Here is a 21,076-nt window from a genome sequence, read left to right as displayed (position 1 = left end):
CTTCCTGGAAAGAACTTTAACTCAAAAAGGTAGAAGCTCACATTGTTTTATAGCCGGGAATGGTAGCCATCCGGACAAGTTACTACTGAATCTTGTGTCCCTGCCCCTTAGGTATGCCTGTAAAGTTGGGTCTAGCCTCAGAGAGGAAGTGAACCCTCCTGATTAACTTTCCTCTTCTTTTCAGGGGAGGAGTTAATCCAGCTGAAAAGCTGGAGAAGTTCTGGGGGTGTATTCCTACCCAAATGGCTGTCTTAAAGTAGTAAATTTTAAGGAGAAGATTTTTCCTTTTCTTTTATCCAAATTTACTTAATAGGAATAGACTGCTTTTGTAATTTTTTCTTTAAGTTTTAAAAAGAGTATTTATGGATCAACTATATGCAGTCAGGACTCTTCTGGGCAAGTAGGGCGAGAAAGAACCAGTGGCCATATTTCTTGTCTTGGGAGGTAATCTCGTTGAAATGATGAAACAAAAAAATAAAGAAGCTGGAGAAGAATGTTTATCTGAGGATAAATAAATTCCAAATGTCTTGGTTTAGAGTCAGATGATAGAGGTGCTAAGTGAACTATGGATCTTGATAACCTTCTGTTCTAGGCAGAGAATCTCATTGGAAAGGTCCTTGAGTTCAACTTAGCTTGAGAGTTGCAGACAGGTGGTCAAGACCCAGTGATGTGACCTCCTACAAACCTTTTGGTCTACAAGGACCAAAGCCAGCTCAATCTTAGCAGATAGCTTCCATATGCTTACAGTTGCAGCAGTATTTTTGTAAAACATGGCCTGTGGTTTACAGATGAAAATATGGCAGACCCTGGAAAGGCCCTGTGATTCTGATTTTGATTGCCTCATGTCTCATTAAGGCCCAGCACGAGCTTGGTGACTTCTGTGTTAAGAGCCCAGAGAACTGGCTTGAATGTGTTCATTTCTTGAGTTTGCCTCCAGTAAAATGCTTCACTCTCTGTTGAAGGAGGAATTTAGGAGATGTTACATTCATTTGTCTATCCATTTGCTCATTTATTCAACAAATACTTACTGGACACCTAGAATATATCAGGCATTGAGGAAGATGTCTTCCTATCTGGCACTGAGTAATTGGCTAGACTGAATAATTAACATTGCTCTTGGCTATTTTGGGGCAGTGGAGACACAGTTTAGAGATGCAGCCCACCAGGAAGCCCACCCCAGAGTCTTTCTAACAAATCCTTAGGTTTAGGAAAAGCTCACCAGGCCCGATGCTCCTCATAGTGCAGTGCTCATTAAAAAGAATAAAAGACTGTCAGTGAGGCCCTGCTATCTGACATGGGAGCGTGAATGTATTAATTGCACATTTGGGTCACCATTCATCATAGTGTGCTTGCCAGATTTGGTGTTCTTTATAAAAGTTAAGGGGAACTGGAGCATGAAGAGGCTCCATTTGAACAAATGCTCTAATGATTTCCAAAACTGTCTTAGTGTTTTTTACATGATGCCCCATTCTATTACAACCTAACCCTTAGAAATTCCTTCCCAGGGCACTACTATTGCCTGAATTTGGGGAAAGTTGTTCCATCCCTGCCACGAAGAAGTCATAATCCAAGACCTGTTTCTGGGTCTGTGCAACATAAAGTATCAGAAGCTTCTCATGGGTCAGGCCGGTTGCTGGTGGTGTTACCAGAACAGACAGGGTAGATACTCTTTAAGATCTCCCAGGGTGGCCATTTGCCATGCTTTTCAAATGAGGACATCATTGGGAACATTTTTTTGAAAACTGTAAAAATCTAAAGAAATATTAATTGTTATTGTCGCCCACGACCTTGTGAATTCCTTAAAAGCAGGGACAGGAACATGTTCATCTTTTTGCTCCTTTTTTTTATCTGTCACATGAGTAATGCTTAAAATGCATAAATAAACTGATATATCTTAAACTTTTTAAAAAGAATTTCTTATGGCATTGCCATTCATGGTTTATCTAAACATTTCTTGACCTGTTTATCACTGCAGACCATTTGGCAGGGGGGTTAACATCTTAGGTATGTTTCCTGGAAGCATGGGCCTGTGGGAATTATACTGGTACTTCCTCTTTCATTCATTCAACAAGTATTTATCGAGTGCCTCTCTGACCCCATCACACATAAATGTTCTGGCCAAGATAGATGAGGTCACTACTTATCACTACTCAACTTATATAGTTCTTCAGAGGTGGGTGGGTAGTAGGGGTTAGGGGTTGGGAGATGTGCCATGAACAGCCATCAGGTAAAATGAACAAGATGATTTGAGACAGCAGTAAGCCAGAAGGAGAACTGCAAGTAAAGATGTGATGGTGATACATGGGGGGGATTGGTAAGGGGCTGGTTGAAATTGGATGGTGAGGAATGGCCTTACTGAGGAGGTGACTTTCTCTGAGATTCTCTTCTGGGATGTCTTTTACTTAGCCTTTGCAAGACTGACTTTTCCTAAAACCTACTTTTCTCCAGGTGAATATAAAGCTGTCAGTTTCACAGTGAGGCCAAAGAAATAGGCAGGTAAAGGGACATGCCTTTTACCTGTAGGAAAGATGCTTCTGGGACCTGGGAAGCAACTAAGCCCTGTTTTGTTGAACTTGTGTTTCTGTCCAATGTTATGAGTACCTAGTGATTTATGGCAGAACACTTAAAATACTTGTGGTAACAACCTTCCCTGTGATAGCAGTCTGCCTACCGGCCTCCATCCAACCATCCATCCATCCATCCATCCCTCCATCCATCCATCCCTCCCTCCATCCATCCACCCATCCCTCCATCCCTCCATCCATCCAACCCTTTCTTCCTTCCTCTTTGTCAAGAAGCAACACTGAGAGAAACCAACCTAACAAATAAGTTGCCATTTTGTGCACAGACAGTAGGCACATGCGCACATATGCACACGTACACACAGTATAAAAGCTATCATACACAAATGGATCCATTCTTCCTGCAACAGCAGTTTAAAGCTCTCTGAGTTTTTAAGGTCTAGTTACCAAATAGAGCTTTAATAAAGCCCCATCCTGACCAATGGAAATGGGCATCAGTTTTGCTCCCATTTTTTTTAAAGTTCTCATGCTTTTTCTCTTTGCTACTCCACAGCTCCACCTGAAGAAGATTGCACATCGGTCACACAACTGCCCAATGCCTTTGAAGGACCAATTACCATAAGTACGTATCTCTTCTGACTTTGATGGAGTGTCCCCATTCTTGGGAAAGAGATCAGGTGAACTTTCTGTCTGTGCTTCATATTTGAGCAGGAGAGCAGTCATTTGCCCAAGGCTGGGGACATTGGCTGTGATTCACTGTCCCTTCCCCTTTTCCTGCAGTGGCTTAAAGCTGCGATTCAGTCGACCCCAATACATTGTTCCTTAAACTGCAGTTTTTTGAAAACCACTTGCACTTTTTTGGGCACCTCTGTGTACATAGCACAATCATTTACTTGCTGTTTTTCACTTAATTGGCCTGTTCTTTTCTACTTAAAATATGTTTATTTAAAAAAAAAAAAAAACCTTTAAGGGTGCCTGGGTGGCGCAGTCGGTTGAGTGTCCGACTCTTGATGTCGGCTCAGGTCTTGATCTCAGTGTTGTGAGATGGAGCCCCGCGTCAGGCTCCGCGCTCAGCAGGGAGTCTGCTTGAGATTCTCTCTCCTTCTCTGCCCCTACCACTCATGCACACTCTCTCTCAAGTAAATAAATTTTAAATAAATAAACAAACAAACAAACCCCTGTGAATGGAATCCCTGGTCATAAGCAGAGGGTATCCTTAAAAATACACTTAAATGTAGGACAAATTAAATAGGCTTCTTTAATTCTAGCTGCTGAAGGTTCTGAGTCTAAGGCGTGTTCTCTCTCATGGGGGAGATTAATTAGTGTTAGGGGGAGATGCATTCGGGCCCCCTAAATTTTCTGTTTGATTATTTGTGTATTGGAAGATAATTCCAAAGGGCATAAGCTTCGTGGTAGGGATTTCAACATTATTTATACCACATCCACCTAAAATCATCTTGCTGATCCCAAGACGTAGGCATCTGGCACTGTATGAAACAAAAAAGCTCAACCAAATTTTCAAAGAGGTCAACTTATTAACCCTGATCTTCTGGCCTCTGAACCTCGCTTTTTTTGAGAAGTGTCATGGTGTTGAAGAGGCCTGACTTCTGCCTCCTAAGAGCCAGGCCCCTCCGTGTGCGAGGGAACAGTGGTGTCGGTGGCAGAGAGATGAGAAGCATCCTGGCCACGTAAATCCAGCCCCCCACCGTTTGGCCAAAAATTGTCCCTGACCCGTGCCACATGGAAAGGGAGGACCACAAGGTGAGATGTGCTGTCTCAGTCAGGCTTGGTTGGAAATCTTAGTTCCTTGCTACCTGGGTGATCTCAAAGGAATGACTTACTCTGAGCCTCAGTTTTCTCATCTGGATAATGGAGCAACATGTGAGATTTGAAATGAAAATGAGGAAAGATAATATGTCTAATGCATGCCAGGACCGTAGTCATGTTCAGTAAGTGTCCCGTTCCCTTGGTCCCCACCAATGCCTTTCAAAGTCCAGACCTGTACAAGTTGGTCATATTTTTTTTTTATCAGATCTTCATCTGCAGAGATTATCAGGGTGTTTGAGACTTCGCAATATTTTTTAAAAGATTTATTTATTTGAGAGAAAGAGAGCAAGCGAAGGGAGGGGCAGAGGAAAAGAATCTCAAGCAGACCCCTCTGTTGAGTGCGGAGCCCGTGCTAGGCTCGATCTCATGACCCTGAGATCATGACCTGAGCTGAAATCAAGAGTTGGACGCATAACCAACGGAGCCACCCAGGCGCCCCTGCAATATTTTTTAATTTATGTATTACTAATAGTTCTACTTGGGCAAGCCAGATGGGTGGACAAAAGGAACATTTAGTCCAGTGCAATATAGCAGAAAATAATTTTAGCTAAATGCGCACTTATGCAGTGACTGGCCCAGGCTTGAAGGCAGCAAATCCTTTCAGGGAGGAACAATGAATGAACTCGGTCTTGCTTTTCCTTCTCCTGTCCATTCTAGATATTTGCTTGTTTAAATCAAAGATTTTGATCTTTACATACCTCTGTGCCTCTTAATTTCAAGGTTGAATCTCACGGAGGATGGGCAGAGTCTCTGTCAGCATTTAGGCATGCTGATTTCTTAGCCAGAGTAGGGGTTATCTTAGACTGACAAAATTTGCCCCTTAGAAAAAAAGCCTCATTCTTCACAATGTGCAAATATATATTCCCTATTGAGTCAGCTAACCTCTTCGTTTCCTACTTCAAATCCTTTCTAGAAGTAGATGGAATTAATAGCAACAGATTTTACATGTACTTGAGAAGGGAGAATAGGAACCAATGGGAGAATTATCATTTATTGAGACCAACTCACTTTGAAATCCTATGCTAAGCACTTTACAAACCATGTATCATATAGTGCTCATAGCAAAAGGTAGTAGCATCCCCTTTTCACCAACGACAAAACTGAAGCTCGGTAACAGCTTTGTCTAGGGGCACATGAAGCTGGGATTCAAACATGGGGACTTCCAAACACACCCTCGTCCCTCCTCCCCATTTCCAGGGTGTGCGGGTGGGTGGGGGAGGGTAGACTTTCTTAGTGCATCACCTACTCCCCGCCCCTGTCCACTAGACAGATAGTTAGTGTTGTTTTGCTTAATAACGAAGAAAAATAGCTTTGAAGTCACTGTCTTATATGATAATCCATAGTCTTTCCTATACTCAGAAAATGTTAGGGCGCCTGGGTGGCTCAGTCGATTAAGCGTCTGCCTTTGGCTCGGGTCACGATCCCAGGGTCCTGGGATCGAGTTCCGCATTGGGCTCCTTGCTCAGCCTGGAGCCTGCTTCTCCCTCTCCCACTCCCCCTGCTTGTGCTTTCTCTCTGTGTCAAATAAATAAATAAAATATCTTTTTAAAAAAAGAAAGGAAAAAGAAAATGTCAGCTGTCAAGTTCTGAAAGTGCCTTCCCTTTCTCCCCAGCCATCGTCAACCGCGATGGCACCCGCTATAGCCAGACGGGTGAATACAGAACGAACCCTGAAGACATCAACCCCAGCAGCCCCACTGACGATGATGTGAGCAGCGGATCCTCCAGCGAGAGGAGCACTTCGGGAGGCTACAACATCTTCCACACCCACCTTCCAACTGTATACCCGACCCAGGACCAAGACAGTACCGGGGTGTCTGACAACACAGAGCATACCCCCATTACCAGTAAGGAGAATGAATCACTGTGCTTTCCGATGGCAATTTGTTTACAAAACCGTCTCTGATCTTCCTGGGTGATCTGCACTCCCTTGTGTGTTGATTGTCTCCTGTCTCGAGAAGTTGGGGACGACCGTCGTTTGGGGAGGGAGGCTATTATGGTAGCCCATGCCCTGTATGCATAGCCTGCTACTGCCTACAATTTTTTTTTTTCCACCTGTGCCTCTGTTTTGCTTCCCTGGGGATGAGAAGTTGCCATACTGGAAGTCTTGTCGCAGGGATGTGGTGACAATTCAAGCACGTTACAGAAGGGATTTTTACTTTTACATGTTTCCTTCTTGTTCTTTTCCACCTTTGGATAAGATTGTATTCATAAAGTTGGGATCCTAATGGATGCATACCATCACATCTGCTTTTTTCAACTTCATGTTTTTATGTTTTAACTTGATTTAGGCGATATTACTGATGGTGCAATATTCAGCCCTACTCATCACCCCTGGTTTACTAAATAATTCCTTTGTTTTTGGTCTAAGGAAGCATATCTGAGGGAGTTATCTGATCATATCCAATCTGCTTAAAAGTTGTCTGTCCCAGCCTGGAGGGGAAGGCTGTTAATACTTGCTTGGTAACGTGGATAATTCATGACTTGAGGACTCCGAGAGCAGAAATATGTCAACATTGCTTTCGATTTCTTTGGGGTTTTGCCCTTTGTGCTCCACTTTTCACTGGAAAGTGTTTGCCTCTCCCTCTGGCCTCCTTCTTCACTTCCCGCTTTGCTTTTTCCCTATGGTTTGTTTTAAAACAGGTTTCCAGATTGGCTGCATTCCTTCTGTGGAGGATTATTCAAACCGAAGTAGGGCATCTGCCTCTTGAGCAGCTTTCCTAGTATGGTGTGGATTTTCTTTTGTCCTGGCTCTGGCTCTTTAGAGGGTGGGACTCTAGTCTCCAAAGAGTGTGGCAGACATTCACTGGTTTGTGAATGCTCAGCATAGGGCCCTTTTCTGTGCCTTGTCACCCAGAAGCCAGGGCAGCCTTCAGAGCACTATGATTTAACCTAAGGTTACTTGCTCAACAGTGTTTTAAATTTCTATGAGCAGCTTGCTAAGTGGGGGAGGGGGGCGCAGTACAAAGGGGCCCGAAGACTGGTCATTCTCTGCAGCTCCTTTGAAGCATTTTCAGGAAGCAGATGTTTTCAAACTGCTCAGGCTTTCCCAGATTACTGGCTCTCTGGAGAGTGTGTCACCTCGTTGTCTATCATCCCACGGATGACCCTTCTGGAGAGGAGCTTCTGCAAACCCAGCAGGCCGTCCTGTTGGCTGCTGGCTGCTCCTGAGTCCCCTGCCTTGCTAAAGTAACCATGTGGAAGGCGCCTATCATCAGGGCATGCAAATTTGTCAGATGTCGGCAAACGTAGCAATTAGTGGTCTCAGCGAGAGGCAGATCGAGTCTACTCCAAAGTACTATTTCCTACCAAAGAAAATCGTGGCAAAATATATCTTTTAGGAACTAGGTGAAATTCACATTGAAGCCATTATTAGCCTATATCAAATAGTGAGTATTACACATGTACTTTAGAAAGGCAACAAGGACAGTTAATGAACAGTCAGCACATCTTTTAGGATTGTACATTTCCTGCCCAAGTTAGTCAGCATAAAGATTTTGAGGACCTAGTATGTACCAAACCTATTCTAATGCTGGGGATCCAGTGGTAAGTACCAGTAGTACTGAAAGGAAATAAGGATTTGTAAGCTAGTAACCAATATTTGAGGTCTTCTCTATGCTGGTGCTCTAGTTACTGGGCACTCAGAGTTGGACTGACCTTCATGGAGCCCACCTGCTGTTCAGAAACCAAGGAGAAGGAATGCTTTGAGATTTCACTAAAACATAGTTCAGGACTTGGGTTAAGGAAAGAGTTGTGCTTTTCTCTTTCCAAAGCACTTAGCTAAGTTTCTCTTAGTAGTTTGGGAAGAGACTCAGTGGTCCAACAGGGTGAGTCCAGGGCTAACCTGAGAATCATTGAAGTGCCATAGCATCCAAAATGGCCAATGGTAACTCCAGATAAATCCATTCATGCAAAGAAGAGTGTCAGAGAAAAAAAATCGGGTGGAAACTTGAAAGCAGCCCCTGGCATATTAGAAAAAATGACTACTGGTAAGTTCCTGAATAGACCCCAGTTTCTGAGCCCAGTGAGGAGATTCCCAAAGCTTCATGACTATCAGACTGAAAGGTGGGTCTTGGTGGGGATGAGTGATTGCAAATCCTCCCTAATGCCTGCAGAAGAACAGATGTCAAGAAGAGGTCTGGCTGAGGACAGAGAAGTGCATCTTAGGTTGGCTGGCTCATTCCTTCCTTAAGGGTCCTTAGTGGATGGCAATAGGGAAAGCCAGTAAGAACAACCATCTGGTAGGTTTTGACTTCCAGCAGGCTTTTTATTATTAATGTTGTTTTTGGAAGAGGCTTCCTGGAGGCATGTCGTCAGCCTCTTTTCTATTGGTGATCTGGTATTCTCTGGAATCCAGAAACCTAAACTAATTCAGGAAGCAGAGACTCCTACCTTGGAACACTCTATTTCCTTGTCTTCTGGGTGTCAAAGAAATATATACATATATATTTTTGGTCTGGCATTGCCTACTTGGGTGGGGACAATTGGAAACTCTGCTGGCTAGACAGTAGCTCCTTCCATTTTCCCCAAATCTCATATGACTCCTTTCAGGAAAATAGAAATAATTCCTATTTCTATCTTGCTCTGGTATGTTTACTTCCTGTTGGTCTCTTCTTGGTCTTCTATAGGGTGAAGGTGGCAGGAGCTCTGTGTCTTTAATAAAGTTTCTGAGGGCAGGAGGGGGTGCCTGAGAATTTTTCGGGGGGATGCTTGGGTTTATCTGGGGGCATCATTGGTGAAATTGGCTCCCATGTCTCTATTTTCTATTCTTTGCCAATGTGCCCTTTGTAACACGGAGCATAGTGCACAGGTTGTTGACATTTGGTGTATCTAGAGTCAAAGTTTTTAACCTGGTGTTCATGGACCTCCAATAGGTTCAATGATGGGCCATAAGGCATTCAAGAGCTTGAAATAATATACAAAATTTTGAGAATGTGTATGTGTCAGATCACTTTTTTGAGGACAGAAGTCATAACTTATATCAGATTTTCAAAGGGGCCTATAACTCAAAATGGCTTTTAAAAATCTCAACTGGTTTAGATGTTTATCCTGACGATTTTGCTATTCTTCTTCCACGGGGAAACATTCTGGCCTCAAGTCCTACTTGAGAGTCAAATGGGAAATTGCAAATTGCAAAATATCACTGATTATCCTTTCTCTAATTTGAATAGCATCCAGAATTTCTCTAACTTGGGCAGTTTTGTTTCTTTTCTGGAAACACATTCTGAATTAGAATTAAAAGTGACAGAAGGTGATAGATGGAGACTTGACAAAGCTTTATCTGATTTCAACATTTTGAACACAACCCTTTGCAAGGTTCCTGCTCAAGCATAGAGCTTGAGTTGAAGTTCGTGAGTGTGGGTGGAGCTTTGAAATGCCAGTTGTCATCATAGGCTACCGGCATGAAGTGATAGGCCCAAAAGATACAAGTAAGAACCTCTAAAGACACTCCAAAAACAAATGAATAAAAGCAACTTCATGAAACGTTGCATCAAAGACCTTCAGTCCATGGCTGGGTCACCTCATCAAGTAAATATAAAATCTCTTTTCCTTTACAGGTTGTTAAGTAGCTACTTGATTTTGCTCTGAGCCTGTGTCCAGAGGGTTCTGTTTGAAGAATGAGTAGCTCTGAATTGATACCCATACAGAATTTGCATTTCTCATGTGAGACTTTAGGAGACGGGAAAGATAAAACCAGGCCTCAATCTTTCTTTTCTAATCTTTGCTCTATAATAGAGACAGACGTTATATATACATAGAGCTGAGAGTAAGGGTTTTGTAGAAAGATCTCACTAAATGGTATTTTCATAATTGATCCAGTTACTTCAACTGTGCACTCAAACAGCCACGCAGCAGTTCAGGAGCAAAATCATTGGATGTGGTCCTGGTTTGGTAACTCACAGCCTAAGACTCAGGATCACACAGCAACAGCAACAACAGGTAAACTGCTATGTCTTCTGCTTATCCATTGTCCTGAATGCCAAGTTTTTCAGTATAAGGAGAAGGACATCCATGATCACATCAAAGTTTCGCACTGATGTCCTGTCTTGATCCTTAGGGAATTGGGATCTGGTACCATTTTGTTTATCAGAGAGGCCTATGGATCTGGGGATACAACTGGATACTCCTCTGTGTTCTACTTGTTTTCCTTTTGGCAGCATGCACATAGAATCAATTAGTTTTCCTTCAGGAGCTTTAATTAGGAGATTCCTTTAGAACAAATCCTCTTGAAAGAAGTCTATTAGAAAATGGATACTCCTACTTTCTGCTGATCTAATTATCACAGTCAATAACAGTAGAGGGAAATACTGACTTATGGGTGGAAAGTGTAGGCCCTGTGTACTTGTTTGGACTTCTCAATCCTCAGCTGTAAAGTGGAGGAGTGACCTGTTATTTTCCATCAGAATCTAGGATGCCTGGATGTTTGATGATTAATTCTAAATCCCTGCAAAGTATTCTGGACTGCGAGCTTATGTGGGAAGAGTTTCCAGGCCTATAACAATGGGAGATTACAGGCATATCTTCATTTATTAACTTTTGTTGATGGAGGATATGGCCATATTTCAAAATAATTGGGCATTCTTTCTGCAGAAGGAGAGTAATAAAAATGGTCCTTAACACTTGTTTAGTCGAATAAAGTATATTTTAACAAATATTCATGTAAGGAAAATAGTGCTGATGTTATGTTGTGATTTCATATCATGGTGCTAAAGGTCATGCTGGAGGGGGGGACACAGAATAAAGAATATGCTATTTTTAAATGTTAAATTACAATGCTTATCTTCATAGAACAAATATTGTGAAGAAAAAGTCTTCTTGTCAGTGCTTCATCCTGGGCCATTTCTGGGCTTTCTTGAAAGCTGAAAAAAAAGAAATCTAATCACAAATACTTTTGTATTTGGGGATTTAATGATGGCTTCAGCTTCTCTGCTTCAACTTTTTTTTCAGTTTTTTATCCACTATTTAATATTCTTCTGGTGCACATCATGGTGGCAGAAATGGCGGTCTTGGGAAGTTTTCAAACCAGGGCTCTTATTTTCTGATCTTATTTGTGAGATCCTTGGGTCACTTCATTTCTGTGCATCTTTCCTGATTGATTACCACCTTTTCAAAATGGACTCAAAATGTCCTGTTCTGCTTTGCAAAATATAGTTTTGGTATAAAAAAGTGACCATGGGCAAAATTGCTGGAGGATCTGGACACTAAATGGAAAAAGGTGGAAAGGCATCTTTTTCTATCTTCCCCTTCATGTGGCATTCCTCTGTGTGTTGGGGATTGCTGGGATTATGTGTCTGGGATTGCTGGCAGAAATATCATACCCTAAATTCTTAGAGAATGATATTGGTTGGCCAAGATAGAGTGTGTAGAACATGAAGGGCTAGCACTCTGGAGAGCTTGGTTTCAGAAGCATAGACTCTCAGATTTGGAGAGGATCTTCAATAGCCTAGCTCAGTCAACACTTCTAGTCATTTGATCTACAAAATTTTCCTGCTAAGTGACCTTCCTGATGGTGGGGAACACAATACTTTATGAAGAAGTTCATCATTGGATAGTCCAGATTATAACCTTTTAAATCCAACATTTGGGAGAATATTTGTTCCCCTTACAATGATCACCACAGGCCCTTAGTTTGGCCTTTTGGGAGCACAGACAAAAATTTAATCCCTCTTCTATATTATAGTTTTTCAAAATTCAAAGACTGCTGTCATGCTCTCTGTCATCCGGCCTTTCTGACTCCAGACAAGGCAAATTCCATCCAACACAGTTTTTTCCTCTTTAAGATAAGAATCATGAACCAGATGGTATTTAAGGACTTTCCATTTCTGACATTCTATGACCTGCAGTATGAGCCTTGAAAATAAAGTGGGACTTGTGCGCTTTTTCTGTTTCTTCCCACCATCTATATGAAGTATAGATGACTCTCTTGACTGGTAAAAGAGTAGAAGCATATACAGTGCTGTTTCTTAGGGATTGATAATTAACCTTTCAACCATCGATTCAATTATGGTTACAACAGCTTCGATGAGCTCTAGTGGTACAACTCCCAAAACAGCAACCAAGAGGCGAGAAGCCCAGGATTGGCTTTCATGGTGGTTTCAACCATCAGAGTCCAAGAATCATCTTCACGCAACAACCATAATGGCTGGTAATGAGTTATTATTCTCTTATTTCATAAGATCTCTTGACAGTTTCAATAGTTCATTGACCTCAGGGATACTAAGCCTGAAGTCCATTCTAGTTTCACAAATGTTTTTGATGACTTGCAAAGGATCATGAGCTCGGAGACCCATATGTTTGATTTGATAGCATTAATAAGCAGATTTCTTCTTTCTATTCTATAGAATTAATACAGGCCTGGAGGAGGCTATTAAAAGAGCACTGTGAAAGGAAACCAATCTTTCTTGAAGACAGAACAAAATTTTGGCTCTGAAAGATATTCCAAAGTGACAAAAGTCATTAAAAATTCTTGACTTTCTGGGGCGCCTGGGTGGCTCAGTCGTTAAGCGTCTGCCTTCGGCTCAGGTCATGATCCCAGAGTCCTGGGATCAAGCCCCGCATCAGGCTCCCTGCTCTGCCAGAAGCCTGCTTCTCCCTCTCCCACTCTTCCTGCTTTTGTTCCCTCTCTCACTGTGTCTCTCTCTGTCAAATGAGTGAATAAAATCTTTAAAAAAAAAAAAAATTCTTGACTTTCCAAGAGAAAGTAAAATAGCATAGCTAGAGCTAGAAAAATATAGAAACTTTCCATCAGTGGAACTATTCTTGGGGCAGCCACTGATAGTAAGAAAAGACAAATGGTCGCTCCAAAACTCTCATTCAAAGTATAGGAAACCCCTTTTCAGGAAAGAGACTCCTTCTACAGCAACCACTGAGAAGAGGCAGAGGGTCTCCATCTTCTTTTTTGTGATGTGCCCAGAAGGGAAAATGTGAGAATTTCTCAGAATCTTGGCTCCAGTCCACTTTAGCTGACCCTTTTGGTTGACTAAGAAATGCCAGGCATGGTTTCTCTGTGAAGTGCCTAACGTCATTATGGCTGGGTGCTGCACTGTTGTTGGGGTGGTAGCTCAGCTTGTGCTCAGAGCTCTGGTGGTGTGATGCTGGAGAAGTCAACAAATGAATTAACACATCGTGAATACACCCATGGGATTTTAAAAATGACGGACATGTGTTTAGATTGTGAAAGTTTTCTGCAGGTGGCTGACAAAACAAATAGGCATGTGTGAAACTTTTCCATTCTATTCTTGACACCCTCGCTTTAAGGGCACTTGCTTAATAAGTTAATAATACGAAAGCATGGGAGGGGGGGAGTGTTTACTGGCCTGTTTTTCTTTTGTTTCTCTGGTTGGGTTTTGTCCATATTTATTCTTTTTACTTCTTAAAGAGATTGTTCAGTTGTGAAGGTCACAGCCAATTGTCTTTAGATCTATGCATTAGCTTTCAGAGACCAGGATATAAGAATCTGGGAGTACACAAGTCAGATGTCTCATTTTCTTCTTGAAATGTTGGGGATTCCGTTATACATTCTGTGCCTGATTTTCTTCCTTTGTCAAATGGGTTGCTTGGCATCCAGTTCAGCCACTAACATAAGTCACCACAACAGGTATGGATTCAAATATCATCTCAGCAGGCTGGGAACCAACTGAAGAAAATGAAGATGAAAGAGATAAACACCCCAGTTATTCTGGATCAGGCATTGATGATGATGAAGATTTTATCTCCAGCACCAGTAAGAATAATCAATTACAGTAGAACCATTTATGCAAGGCTTACTGATTAATCTGAGTGATGCCCAACAGTGTCTACCTTGGGAAATAGTTAATGTGGAAAATGAGCATATACCTATGACTGACTGATCACACTTTAGTTATATCTTGGTAAGATTATGAAGGAAGAAAAATGACTTTAAAAAAAATGGAAGTCAAAATGTTTTTGGAGGAGAAATGGGGAAAATATTTATAAAACTCCTAATGCCTTAGGTTCTTTCTGTTTCATGTACTTATGTGGTCTGCTGCTGCAGATTCTCCTTGAATTATTGAGCTTTGTCAGACAATAGCATAGTAAAACATTACAACAAGTATTTATTGTGTACCTACTGTGCTTAGTGCTGGGAACACAAAGATGAAAAAAGCCAGAGCTCTTGCCTTCAGACTGGTTTATTGAAGCAATAAAATGTGAGTGGGAGGATATTAATTAAAAGTTGTAGATGATTCTACATTGAAGACTTAGATGGCCCTAGAACAGATTAAAGTTGGGAACCAGAATTCAAGAATAATCATCATCAAAACTTGGTTGAAATCAAGGAAACAAATCTAGTTTTAAAAAATGAGTAGGGCACCAATATAACAGAAAGACATTGAAGGGAAGGACAAACATCAGCTGAGCTTTAATTAAAACAGTGCCAATTATTAAAAACAAATAGCGAAAATACTGCATAATAGTATACAAATTTGTGACAGTTATAAAACTTTGAGAACAGAGATGGCAAGCGAGCTGAAAAACATCCCTTAAAAAACATGCAAAGGTCAGTCTAATATTTAGCTAGATGACTGGGTTTCCTAGACATATCTATAAGGATCTGAGATGTTGCTGAACAGAGACGAGAATTCCGAACTGACTCCACCATATCACTCCATCACTCCTGTCCTTAGAGAAGGTTGACCTTTGCAGTGTGACTGTATTCTCTCAGGTCACTGAAGTTCTGACTGTCCTCCTGAAACCCGAGAGGACTGTCCCCAAATGGACAGCACCCAGGAAGGGAGGAGTCCAAAAATATAGCTTGGGCTTTGAGGCATCTGACTATATGGCATCAATACCACAATACTCAAGATGAACTAGATGCTTTATATCTAAGCTTTTAAATGGTGTATTCTTTAGCCCAGACACCACTGCAGAGCTTGGTCTATAAAACAAGGAAACTCTTTTTAATAACTTCAGAAAGAAAACCAAATAACCAAAAACACTGGAGCTTTACTGTCACACTGTCTTCTGGGTTCCGGATGTGGTCCCATCTTCCAGGTGGGGCCATGAGTAAAGATATGGTCTTGATACTTGAGAAACTCAGTTTTCTTGGGTGGCAACCCAAACAGATCAACCTGAAAATAAATTGTGTGATCAAGTTCCCGGAGGAAAACGTCCCTTGGTGTTTTTCATCTCTGTGGTATATTTTCCAATTTCAGTTCACTTTTCTGCTTGGCACCTGTGCACGTAATTCAGCAGAATGCCTTCTTTCTTCTGTAGGGGTAAAGACAACTGCCGCTTTTTCATGCTTATTAAGAATGTGGATGATGATTCTAAACCCAACTTGTTTCACTTGTGAAGTCAAGCTGATAGTATTACAGTTCCGAAAAGAATTTTGTATTAGTTGGGTATCAAAATTAAGTTTGAGAGAATTAGGATGGGTTTGTACATAATATTTTCACAAGAGCAACTGATCCTAATTTTGTCATGATCCTTCTGTCAGGTGCGTCTCCTATTCCAGCTCTATCATTTTGGGTGACAGTATCAGGCCTCTGGTGGATGTATGCCTCTTTTTTTTTTTTCCGGGAGCTGCCGTAATGGTGGTTGGTGACCTATGGTGCTTTTCTACTGAATGTATGAATCTTGTTTTTCTCTCATTGGCTATGAATGGCTTGCTCATGAAATGCTTTGTATTTGATGAGAATACCATAGGTGTTTGCTAAACATTCAGAAATGTACAGCTAGATCATATGGCTGTTATAGGTAGATGTTCTTTCTTACAATCATCTGTAGGAAATCCATGGTTGCTCAGGGTATGCCTTTCCCCACCAAAACTACTAATGAAATAAAGTGATCATATCATCATGGTATAATGTTCAGGTATCTACCTCTTCAGCCTAAGGATCTTGCTCTAGCACACTTGCCAGTGATACCAATTCCTTGGCCTTTCAAGCGCACAGGGCCATTACAGACTGCATGGATGGGCAAAAACTCTGATGTTCTTGGTTGTCCTCGGTGGAGGGCTGGTGTTTGCAAAGCTGTTCTTCCTTCTGCTGCAGCTCCTTTGGCTGCTTTCTCCGGAAAATCTCATGTTCTGAGCCCAGTGTATTCTGTGACAGAATGCAGAGGACACTGAGGTGCTTAACAATATGGCTGAATCAAGCTGAAATCCTCTCTGCTTTCCCTCCATTTCCACTCAACCATCTATGCAAGCTGGTATAGATGATCACTGTGTAGACCAAAGAAGGGAGAGATGTGCAAAACAAGTGCTGAAGGCTCAAGAGCTAACATTTTCCTAATTGCTTCAATCATCATTATCACAGTTCCAACCACACCACGGCTTTTTAACCACCCAAAACAGAACCAGGATTGGACCTCGCGAAGCCCCGGTGAATCGAATCCAGGAGTATTACTTCAGACTACTACAAGGATGACTGGTAATGGGTTATGCATACTTCATTAAAGATTTTTCCCCCCCCCTCAAAGTCTATGATGCTGCAAAGGTCAGTCATCAGGACATGGTGGGAAATGTAGTTCATGTCTCATCACAAATTCTTAACTTTCATGAGGATACTCAGTTCAACCTAGGAGTCATTTATCAATCATACCATCTGGGCACAAGATACTTTATGTTGCTTTATTATAAAAATGAACACATTAGCATGGTTTACGGTGCTGCCCTTGACAAAGTGATTATAGTTGAACAACAGGTGATCATTAAGAAATTTCCTGCCCATTGATTTTTCTCTTGGGAGAGATGAGTGGAGTCACTCAAAAGTATTGAGCACAGATGCTCGGAGGTCCTATTTAGGCATGGCACTGTTAAATAGCATGCATTTTAATGGAAGAACACAACACCAAAAGTTGGTTGATAAAAAGTCACAGTGTATATAACCATCATCACAGCAGATGTGGACCAAAGTGGCACCAGCACTAAGGGAGAGGCCTGGCCCCGCGAACCACACTCTCCTCTCATTCACCATGAGCATCATGATGAAGAGGAGGCTCAGCATCCTGCAAGCACAAGTAAGGAGGCTGATGGTCAGCTGTGCTGGTGTCCATGACTTAATGAAGTCCTTCTGAAGAATAGGGAAGACTTTGTTTAAGACATTAGCCACATCTTCTATTTCTATACAGTCATCTCTTTTATCCACAGAGCATGCAGAGCTGCCAAATCTATATACCAGTTTTAGAAATTGGGAGAAAAATGCTAACTGGTCAGGTTGCCCAAAAGGTCAAAATGGTGGAAAGGTTAAAATGTTTTTAAAAGATCTGAGATATGTTTGTTTTTTGTGTTAGAAATTCCTCGAGGTTCCATTTGGGTGATTTGTGTGTGTTTATGGAAGTGTGTGAGGAAGATGTATCTTTTGGTGCTGAGCAGTGGGGCCTGGAAAGAGAGCTTGACAAGTGTGATGATCTTTGGAACCCTTCTTTTCTGTGAAGATCTCTGGTGAATCAGTTTCTTTTTTTACATTCTGTTCCTCACTGCATTGTAGAAAGGCATCCCTTGTATTCTTTGGAGGAAGGTCAGTAGCTCATAGAGACTATATCTGATTTTCTGTGACTGTTCTTTTTCTGCTTCTAAGCCCAGAGTAACTTGGGGAAGGCTTTGATGCTGTTATTTCTACTTACGTGCCAACATCTCAGGTTTTCCAAAACAATCTCAAGTCTCACTACTGGTCTGTGAGGATAGGACAGAAAAAAAAAGTAAGAAGTATATACTCTTCTTCTTTCACCTCTCTCTTGGTGATATGCCTATCATGTTTGGAATAAAAGAAGCTTTAATTTAGGGTAACACCTTGTAGCATCTTTAAAACTATGGTTTAACTATCATTCTGTTAGCCTTGGATACTCCTAAAGCAAGAATGTAAGAAGCAGCCACTTAGAAACCAAAGGGAGACGCCAGAGTTTGAGGGATGCCTTCAGACAACAAAAGAACATTTCAGACATCAATTAGGACATAGGTTTTAAGTCCTGGGCATTGTACTGAATACGCCCAACAGGCCTGCATCTCATTACTTATCCCAGTAAATTTTATTTTTGTGTGAGGACTATGGGCGTAGTTAACAGGAGTCTTCTGATAGAAGAAGGCAATGAGAAGCAGAAGTCTCTTCAGAATGGAATTCCGTACCAATCCCCTTTGGAACCTAAGAGTGTATCTTAGAATTTAAGACCGTTTGTACATAAAAAGGAGCCAGCTACATGAGAGGCTTGGAATTAATGAGCCCATTGTCAGAAGGTGGTGTGTGTGTGGGGGGGGGGCATCATTCCTGGAGGGTAGTTGAAAAGCCAGATATGACAGAACCTCACAGAGGAAAAGGGAAAACAGTAACCACTACAATTCTCTTATCAGTACTTGCAAACATAAAGAGATTCTGGTTGGTGACCTCTGGGCTTTATCAAAGAACATTACAACTCCTAGAAGAGAGTCAACTTTCTTACTTGACAATGGAAATCCTATACTCCGCTAATCCATATGTTGAAAACAGCAAGGGTTACTGGGTATTTAAAGGATCATTACGTTTATAAAAGGTGTGTGCATGTGTGTGCGCGCATGCGTGCATTTCTGTCTTTTTTTTTTTTCTTTCTTTTCTAAAAAATTTTGAAGAAGCAGTTTATGTTTGGGTTCATTTCCCCTTTTTTGTAATTAGGCTCATAGTTTTTCTAACTTCATTATTTGTCAGGAGGTAGTGATTTAGTCAGTGGGAGGTAAAACTGAAGATTTCAGACTTCTTTTTCCTCCTTCTGGATAACCAGTTAACCCCAGGAATGCTTTGGCCAGTGCAAGGGTAAAATGAGGACACAAGTTTTATTTTTTAAAGATTTTTCTTATTATCAAATCACACATATCTTTTTCTACCAATAATCTCTCTCCTTGCTGCTTTCCTTTTCTACCTTTTCTCCCATGTGTATATGGCCTTAAAGTATTAGGATATGTGTTGTTAAGGAAGTTGGACAATCATGGCTCACAATTGACATTCTTCTCACAGCTCAGGCAATCCCTAGTAGTACAATGGAAGAAACAGCTACTGAGAAAGAGCAGTGGTTTGAGAATGGATGGCCTGGGGAATATCCCCAATCACCAAAAGAAGACTCTCATTCAACAGCAGGGACAGCTGGTAATGGATTGTTTAACAAGCAAACTTGGGTGGAAGCTTCCTCTTGGGTTAAATGTTGAGCATTGAGGACACTGAACAGAAAGACATTGAAGGAATTGTCACAAGATATTAAGTTTCCTTAATAAATTATGATGTGGCCAACACAGAGCCAACCCTTAGATGCTCATACAAATCACGAAAACAGGAATGATATAGCATACAAAGGAGACACAGAGAATATGTCTCTTGCGTGTGTCACTTTCAGATCTAGTTTTGGGCATCCCCCAGTGAGACTGTAGCAGAGACTGATCTGACCAAATACTCCCTCTTGTTTTGTAAAGGAATCTACAACATGGCTTTATGAAATACTGGGCACATTAGAAAGCATTTGGTTAGAATCCTAATGTTGGAAGAAATGGAGCCAGATAGTTAAAAAATACCTGTGTGATGTCATTTAGCCCTTTGGTCATGTCTATTTGGAGATTTCTCTTTGAATGCTCGGTGCTTCTTTTCTTACATTTACAAAAACACACTTTCTCTATTCTTGAGTTGTGGGATTGTGGAACTTGGACTCGAGTTCTGTCATCATCTCTAAGTGATGCCAGATAACTTTGGCTCTGCAAGCTGCTATGCATGATTCTTTTGTCTGTGTGGCAGAAACACGGAAATGCTTCCTGTCTTGTAAAAGAATGTGAATTCCGTATTCTCACTTGGTATCAGAATAGTCCCCTGTCTCCATTTGCAACACAGAAGATAATGCAGAATGTCCTTCGGGTGGTGGCAGCTTCTGAATGCCTACCTGTCAGAGCAGTGGATTCAGTGACTGGCTGCGTGGTGTGATTGGTGCTAAGGGGCTACTACTGGAATCTTCTCTACCTATATATCTCCACTGGCTCAGAATGATGCAAAAGTACGTGTTGAATTCTTGTATGTCCCTTGAGCTGTGAATCCCACTGTTAGAAGGTAATGCTTCTAATGGATTCCATTCATGCTTTTGAGGTGAATGGCATTTATTTCAGGTTTATCTTGTGGGAAGCCTGATTCCTTCTCTAAATCACTGCCAGCCCAATGTGCATTTCACTGGGATGTGGTTGTCTCGGAATGACATCATGTGCTTAGATACTTCCTCCTTTAGGGGATGGTGGCCACATGGCATGTGGTTCAAGAACCACTTCTTTATCTTCACATGATGACTATAACTCATCCTTTATTCATGCAGGGGTCATTAATGCTTTTGTGGCCTCTACTTCCCATGCTGATTGCTAAGTAAATGAGCATGAACAAACCCATACCTGCTAAAGCATTCTGTGTTTACACATCTTCTTGGCCCTCTATACCAGGAAGATGCTTTCATTGTCTTGTCTAGAGAATAAAGTCTTTTTAAAAGTATCAGTGTATGTATCCCTGGCCAGATGTCAACTAACACTTTGACATTTGCTTGAACTACATTGTCACAACAGCCCCAGCCCAAGACAGCTATCCAGACCAAAGAATGACAACTCAGAGTCAAGAGGACAGCTCCTGGACTTATTTCTTTGACCCAGTCTCACATCCAATGGGACGAGATCATCAAACAGAAAGATGGATGGGTAATAGCCTCTGAGCTTTTTTATATATTCTGTTTTTGAAAGCCACCCAATGGCTATTTACTTAGAAATGTGCCCTTGATTTTAG

The 21,076-nt window shown here is 41.5% G+C and overlaps 1 protein-coding gene across 13 annotated transcripts in view; it reads left to right on the top strand.

Annotated features, from left to right (window-relative positions):
• CD44 (CD44 molecule (Indian blood group)) overlaps positions 1-21,076 on the top strand; it is an 83,764-nt gene that overhangs the window by 40,049 nt on the left and 22,639 nt on the right. For 4 of the 13 annotated variants that reach the window (XM_044919499.1, XM_021685368.1, XM_021685370.1 and 1 more), the window contains exons 4-12: positions 3,076-3,144; positions 5,963-6,196; positions 10,170-10,289; positions 12,367-12,495; positions 13,948-14,073; positions 16,628-16,741; positions 17,211-17,330; positions 19,295-19,423; positions 20,863-20,991. In XM_044919499.1, coding sequence (XP_044775434.1) covers positions 3,076-3,144; positions 5,963-6,196; positions 10,170-10,289; positions 12,367-12,495; positions 13,948-14,073; positions 16,628-16,741; positions 17,211-17,330; positions 19,295-19,423; positions 20,863-20,991 — 1,170 coding nt within the window. The remainder of the gene's footprint in view (positions 1-3,075; positions 3,145-5,962; positions 6,197-10,169; positions 10,290-12,366; positions 12,496-13,947; positions 14,074-16,627; positions 16,742-17,210; positions 17,331-19,294; positions 19,424-20,862; positions 20,992-21,076) is intronic. The other 9 variants (XM_021685366.1, XM_021685365.1, XM_021685364.2 and 6 more) reach the window with 9 other exon arrangements.

Source organism: Neomonachus schauinslandi, chromosome 11, assembly GCF_002201575.2.
Source record: "Neomonachus schauinslandi chromosome 11, ASM220157v2, whole genome shotgun sequence".
In the NCBI taxonomy this organism is placed as follows: Eukaryota; Metazoa; Chordata; class Mammalia; order Carnivora; family Phocidae; genus Neomonachus; species Neomonachus schauinslandi.
Note: the sequence above shows the minus strand (reverse complement) of the source record. Positions and strands in the feature narration are given on the sequence as shown.